At 35.5% G+C, this 7,277-nt stretch overlaps 1 protein-coding gene across 2 annotated transcripts; it reads left to right on the top strand.

Moving 5' to 3' along the window:
• Positions 1–435: 435 nt before the first annotated feature.
• On the top strand, positions 436–2,867 carry LOC131148681 (octanoyltransferase LIP2, mitochondrial-like). Of its 2 annotated transcripts, XM_058098559.1 has the most exons (3): positions 599–1,241; positions 2,067–2,169; positions 2,254–2,867. In XM_058098559.1, exons 2-3 carry the CDS (start codon positions 2,070–2,072, stop codon positions 2,775–2,777), a joined length of 624 nt encoding a protein of 207 aa, XP_057954542.1. In that variant the 5' UTR covers positions 599–1,241; positions 2,067–2,069; the 3' UTR covers positions 2,778–2,867. The 2 variants fall into 2 exon arrangements, with proteins under 2 accessions (XP_057954541.1, XP_057954542.1); XM_058098558.1 differs by having other exon boundaries at positions 436–1,241; positions 2,067–2,867.
• Positions 2,868–7,277: the final 4,410 nt, after the last annotated feature.

Genomic DNA, 7,277 nt, shown 5'->3' on the forward strand with positions numbered 1-7,277 from the left:
CTAAAGCCTTGGGAGGTGTTCGTGTAAAATTCATTTGTAACAAGGTAGGAGCATATGATATGTATGCTCTAGTTTAAGGGAGAGTGTTAATGATTATTTAGTCATTTAGCATTATTATTATATGTTAGAGTTTTATTAGTAATAAGTGTGAGTTAGTAAGGGCATTATGGTTATTACAATTATATTTGACATATATTATAAATAATATAAATAGAGGGAGAGACCTATCATTGAGATAAGATCTTCCATTTTACCCAATTCTTCATGTGAGACAATACACAATCAGCCCAAGGATACTAAATCCTCAAAAAGAAAAGAAAAAATAAAAATCAAAACCAAAAAGATAAAAGATAAAAAAGTAACAACTAAAAAATTAAAACTAAAATCAGCCAAGAAAACCCCGATTTAAACAGTTCCCATCATAGCTTACCAAACACTTCAAATTATCTAAATTCCCTATGATCCTTCCTCACCTTAGATTTACCATCATCTACCCTAACTACATATTTCATCTATGTTCCAACAATCTTTGAGCTTGAAGGTCCTCCCTAGAAATTTCTTGAGCTTGAGTGTGCAGAATTTCCTCTTTTTTTTTTTTTCTTTGTTTTTTCATTAGGAATATCATCCTCAAATACCATCTAACCCTTCTTAGAGGACGAGGCAGCACATAAGATAAATCCTCATGACAACCATAAGAAGAGTTGGAAGAATAACTGTGTTGATCCCGAATTTGATCCAAGAGTAAGCCCGTCACAATCAAAATCACTACTGTCTACACTATCATCATCCGAAACATCTGCCCATCTCTTGTCTATCCTTGCAAGTATTAGCCCTCTCGCTCACCAATTGGTTCCTCCGCTATATCAGACCTACCTTTTGAATTTCTCGAGTCCCTTTTTTTTTTTTTTGGTTTTTTCAGCAGATGAATCTCAAATTTCTTCAAGACGTTTCCTCATTCCAAAACCCTTCTGCACTACCTCACGGTGAACGTAAACATTTTGACCCATCTGACTATCTGAATTTGCTCCCTTACCGTCTGAAATTCCTTCCAAATCCACAATAAAATCCTGACTTTCATTCTCATAAGAATTAATATTCCTAGATGCATCTCCCTCAATTTCATCCCTGAAACCCTTCAAAGTTTGCATCATTGAAGATTAAGGGTAGTTTGTTGGCGGCGTCGTCGTTTCGGTGGCAAAAATCAGAACGGAGGTGAACTGAGAAGGATTATTGAGCAAAAGGTGAGTGAGAGAAAACATTAGGAATGGAAGATTAGATAATGGGAAAAGAGGTCTGCAGGGCCTGCAGATGGGGGATGCAAGCTCCTCTCTCTTGATACCTCTTCCGTGTGTATGTGTATTGCTGCACAACATGGAAGCAGTTTTTCTAAGTTTTTAATTATGATGATGTGTATTTATTTATTTATTTTTTATGCTCTGTTAATGTGCTTCATCATCATCAAGGGAGTGTGAGAGGAGAGAGAGAAGCTCCAAGGAACTGGGGGTGTGTGTGTGTTGGTGGGGGGGGGGGGGGGGGGGATGGGGTGGCAGTTGTTGATTGGCTGAAGGGCAACAAATGCAATTGATCTAACAAGCATTATATAATCTCTGGACAATTCATGTGCTTCCTTGCCAATGATGATGAAGAAGCTTTTGACCTGTTTGCATTGTGTGTTATTTTCCAATAGAATGTACATTCCCCTTGTGATTTCCTGCAAACAACTGAAGATCCCTGGTTTGTACCAATCTGGTTTTATTTGCGTTTATTTTCCTCTGTTTAGTTTCTACTTTTTGGTTTTGGTTTCTTAGCAAGTAAATGAAGCCTAAATTGATGATCATATTTCTTCTCTATTTGTGCACTTACATTGCCCGATGCTTCAGAATTTTTAATCATTCTGCTTTGCAGCTTATTGTGTTTGAAGTATGCTGGTGTATGCTCCTTCTAAATATGTGCTAAAACATGTTTTTAGTTACATTTATTTTATCAGTTTTGTGATGGATGAAATTGGTGGGTGTTTTGTAATTTTTATGATATGACAATTGCATTTACCATACCATGGTCTACAGGGAATGGGATTTCCTCGAAGTCTTGAAGTTTGGAAAATGGGTACAGTCAACTATATGGATGCACTTAAGCTGCAGGACAGGCTGGTCTCTCATAGAAAATCTAGTAAGATTTCAGATACTCTCTTGTCCCTACAGCATCCACCTACATATACTCTTGGCAAACGGCGAACTGATCATAATTTACTAGTCCCCCGGTCTGAACTTGAAACTATTGGAGCTGAACTTCATTACACTCAAAGGGGAGGTGACATTACATTTCATGGTCCTCATCAAGCCATCTTATATCCCATCATTTCTCTTCGGGATATTGGAATTGGTGCTCGAATGTATGTTGAGAAACTTGAGTCAACTATGATTGAGTTGGCATCTCTATATGGTGTTAAAGCACGGGCTGGACGAACAGGGGAAACTGGAGTTTGGGTTGGAGAGAAAAAGATTGGTGCAATTGGAGTTCGGATTTCGTCTGGGATTACCTCTCATGGGTTGGCATTTAACATTGACCCTGATTTGAACTATTTCAAGCATATTGTGCCTTGTGGTCTATCAGATAAAGAAGTTACATCGTTGAGAAGGGAGACAAATTTGGTGCTCCCTGCTGAAGAAGTCATTCATGATCAGTTGATTTCTTCTTTTGCTAGGTCATTTGGTTTTCCCAGTCTAATTTGGAAAGATGATGCATCCGTATTGTTGCGTAATGTAAAAATAAAATGATTGTCATCGTATGCCAACAAATTAATTATTCTTTGCACAAATTGTAATTATACATTTTTTTAAATCAAACTTATTTCTTCAAGTTGCTAATCAGGTATGAAAAAATGTTCTATGTTGATTAATTTGGAATGTTAGACCTCAGTGAATTATTTATTTAGAAAACTTTGTACCATTGCAGGTTTTTGGAAAGCTTAATGCACACATACAGTAAAAGCCATCAGCGAAACTGGCAAATAAGTAAATAAATAAACTTTGGGTGTTCCCAGGTTAAACTTTGTTTAAAACTAAAACAGGTTTGTGGTTGCAGGAAGAACCTTTTGTTCCCATATGTTACAGCAGCCTAGTAGATGCTGTTGCTTGCTTATCCAAGAAGATTGTTTCACTGGGAAATTGGGTCCATTTCTATTATTCAGTATTGCTCATCAGCATGCAAAATCAAAACTGCGATTACTTTCCTGGACAACGCTAAAAAGAGCACCTGTTCCCCATCAGAGAGGAACTTCTATTCACATGTCCCAATCTTGGTTTCAAGAGCCATCCAAAATAATATATTCAAACCTTCCTTTAAATCCAACTTTCCAGAGTCCTTTGACCAGATCTAGCAGTGAATTTTTATTTTCTCTTGCTGTATTAGATTGGATCTTGTTATAAACAAAGTAAAAAGCTTTCTGCATGTATTGAATCAAACAGAAACTGCCTCAGTAATGTATGAAAAGAGGGGTTTTTTTTTTTGTTCCCCTTTTTGAGATGGCCTCCAGCTTTGCAGAAACCCATGTTCTACCTTCAATCCAACTTTGAATCATGGGGAAACGACTCAGAAGTGTAGTTGATCTCGAAGGAATTAGGTTATTCCTGACAAGCCAGCCAATCTTAAAGAAGGGCTATTAGACCAACTTGTTCTTTTAGACAAAGCAAACACACCAACCCGGCCTTTGGGAGCATGAAATTTGGTTCTTAGATTTGGATAGTATAAAATTGTATTGGGTTCCTTTTAAACTCACACGAGTCTAAAAAATTCAAGCCCCAAAATTTATACTCTTAAACACTACCTTAGTAAATATGGCCTTATTCAAACAACTTCTAATTTATTTTGTTCTAGGATGAACTTAAAGAGCCAACTTTTTTGTAGCCAAACCAACTTGAGCTATAACTTGGTAGAGTTAATGGAATAATTCATGGGTGATATTGACTTAAGAGAACCCTGTTAATGGTAGAAGGGATAAAGGGCATTTTTCCCAAAAGAGGACGGGTACAGCTGCTGTGGCAAGCAGTCTTAACCAGCTCACTTTAGCTGGGTTGTTTCACTTATTAGAAGTACTAAACTACTTAAATAGGTATAATCTATTGAGAAAGGACATGCAATAATATGACTGATTTGGTGCCATGTGATTAGCCACATGAAACTTGTTTATTTTTGAAGATTGCAGGGGAGTTGCAGAAATATAGCAGTCAGTACATTCACATGTTATGCCGCTTCCTAGTTCCAGCCTATTAAAAAGTAGAATAGGGAATGACATCAGTAAACTAAATGAAATCAGCAAAATATCTGTGACTATGCATGAATTTGGTTTGGGAATCACATGGGAATTTTGTACTAAGAGCTTTTTAAGTATAAACAGAAACCCCAAAATGCCCTTCTATTTCCATTTTTAAAAGGTAATTTCTTTTTATTCATATATATGCTCTTGTTTGATCTCTTGTAACCTTTGATCTCTTCTTCAATTATTCTACAATAACTATAGTTAAATATATATGATCCTAGGTTTGCTCTTGAGGTATATGCTTCAGGTATCCGTAAAAGCTTACTACGAACAGTTCAAAGTTCAAGCCTTTCCTATTTTTATATGACATTGCACATCTTGGTAAGGTACTCTTAACCCTCTACAGGGAAAGGGTTGAGGAGGTTTGGTTTTAATTAATAACCAAGAATGGACAAGGGTATAAACTACTAGACATGCTTATAATAAGTGAAAATGCAGTCTGAGTTACTCTATATATAATATTATTTTGTTGGGCAGGGGCATAAGCAAGCTTACATGTGACAAAGCATGCATGGCCATCTTTCTTTAAAATAATCCTTCATATAAACCAGCACAAACCTTCATTCTTTGAATTCTCTATCAATTTCTTCTTCTTTTCATACAGATCCCATCATGAGAACCAGCCAAAAAGCTATGCTTGCTCTCTTAGCCTTAATTTTCATTCATTTTCTTTTGTGTTCTCTGTTTTCTCTACTCCATGGAAGAAAGATTCATCCAAGGGAAGAAAATCAGTCAAGGAGGCTTCTAGTTTCTGTCACTACACTTTCTGCAAATCTGAATGAGCTAAATGGGGCAAGGCAACATCCCCAGGGGCACGTAGAGGCAAGTTTGAGGAAGGCGCCATCTAGCGTTCCAAATCCTACGCAGAACAAGTAGATTCAACTACACTTGTTTGGAGATCTAAGCAGGAAAGAGAAATCAAAATCATTCTCTCCTCATTTTTGCAGTTTAGCATTTTTTTTTTCTGTTGGTTAGGTAGTAGAATTGAATTGGATCTCCACTGACTTTTGTTTGTTTTTTTTTTTTGGACCTTCATTTAATTTCAAGTTGTGTTACTTTCATTTAGTTTTTCAAGCTTGTAAACGTTTCCTTAGGACGATATACTGAGATGAGAAGTGTACTTACAGAAACGTTAAAGAAAATATTAGAAATAGGTTCTTCCTGTTTCAAAAATTACCATTTTCTCTTTGGTAATTGATTTTATCAAAGCTATAGGATGGTGATAGAGTTGAGCTTAGAGCATCTTCAGTTTTTTTTTTTGACAGGAAGAGTTCAAAATGATGACATACTCTCATGAGTCATTTGCTATCCTTTGTCTTCTCTTAGCTTTCTACATGTGGCTTCCATGTGATGAGTTCACTTACAGACACTGTTTGATGCAAAGTTTTAAGATTCTTAGTAAGGGCAGCAGGAACCCTTGTTGAAAAAAACCACATGTGAAGATATTATAAGTTGCAACAGCTATGCTACCGCACACATTTGCAACTACTCACGTCTTTTTAACCATATATTTGTATTTTTTCCACCACCAGAAAAGCTATTGACTTCTCTGTTGCCACATTGGGTCCTCAAGTATTCAATAAAAGAAGTTATGCATTTAGGTTATGTTTGATTTGCGGAATGTATGTAATATGATAGAAATGAAATGATATGAACATTTAAACAAGATGCAGCAAAAAATCAAGTGATAAAATTTTATAACATCCAATTACATTCTATTCTCATGCACCAAGCGCATAGTTAGGGGTGTAAGCTAGTAAATTTGACTCATGAGCTATGAAATGAGTTCAACTTGACTCGACTTTATGCATGATCCTCCCTCATTTTCTTTCCTTACTTGTGCTTGCAATTATCACAATCTAAAGGCATGTTTGGTTGTGAACAGTATTTTTATTTTTAAAAATGTCTAAATTTTTAATATTTACATAGAAAAATTAGATAACATCTTTTAAAAAATAGAAATTAGAAATTAAAATTTTTTTTTTATTGTTCCAAAGCTTTTCATATAAATACTGAGAAACTTAAAACAAAATTGAGACAATTTCATAATGCTTTTTTAAAAAACTGACATGAAAAAATAAAAATTATTTTCCATAACTGAAATTGTCTAGCATTTTGAACATCAATATACATTTTAAGTTTGAAAGCAGTGATTGAGGGAACTTTTGGTCCATGAATACAATGAGTAGAATCTCATATCCATCAAATGATTGCTGCCGCTAGAATTGAAGAACAAAGCTCTTCTTCCGTTGAATCCCTATCTAATTTTGAAAACCAATTCATCACATGACACAATGATGAAGTATTTTTTGTCTATTTGAGATTAGATTGGTACCATTGAAGAAGCTGGGCTGGTGGAAAATTGTTCTTAGTTTTCAATTTCGGTTTTTCAAAAAATTACCAAAATGTTTTTTTTTTAATTTTATAATTTTCTAAAATTCGCATGAGAAAACTAAAATCGTATCTTTCATTCATTTTTCCAAATTTTTTTGTATAAATGTTGAGAAACTAGAAAATAAAGAGACATTTTTGTAGATCTTTAGAAAACCTAAAACTCAAAATGAAAATTCTTTTCCACAACTAAACATGCATGTATTTGTTGAGAATTTTACTTGTAAGTTTGTTCTACATTGGAAAAATTGAGTAGATGATGAGTGCTTATATACATGGCTGGGCTCAAGCCCCAATAGACTTAAGTTTTTGGGTCAATTTGGTGTTCATTCATGTGTATCAAGCCCACTCATGGGCTCCTTCAGTGCTAATAAGTGGTATCAGAGCTGATGGTTCGTAACTCTGCGTGAGCGACATCATAAAAATCGACATGTGAAGCTAATTTCCTAACATGCTAACAGTTGGAGGACCGAGTGTGTGATCAAGGCTAATAAGGATCATCTAGGCTTGGGATGGATCCGAATAGGGTCAAGACTAGGGAGGTAGGATTGATTCAGAGGCACGTGAA

This window comes from Malania oleifera, chromosome 2 (genome assembly GCF_029873635.1).
Source record: "Malania oleifera isolate guangnan ecotype guangnan chromosome 2, ASM2987363v1, whole genome shotgun sequence".
NCBI lineage: Eukaryota > Viridiplantae > Streptophyta > Magnoliopsida > Santalales > Ximeniaceae > Malania > Malania oleifera.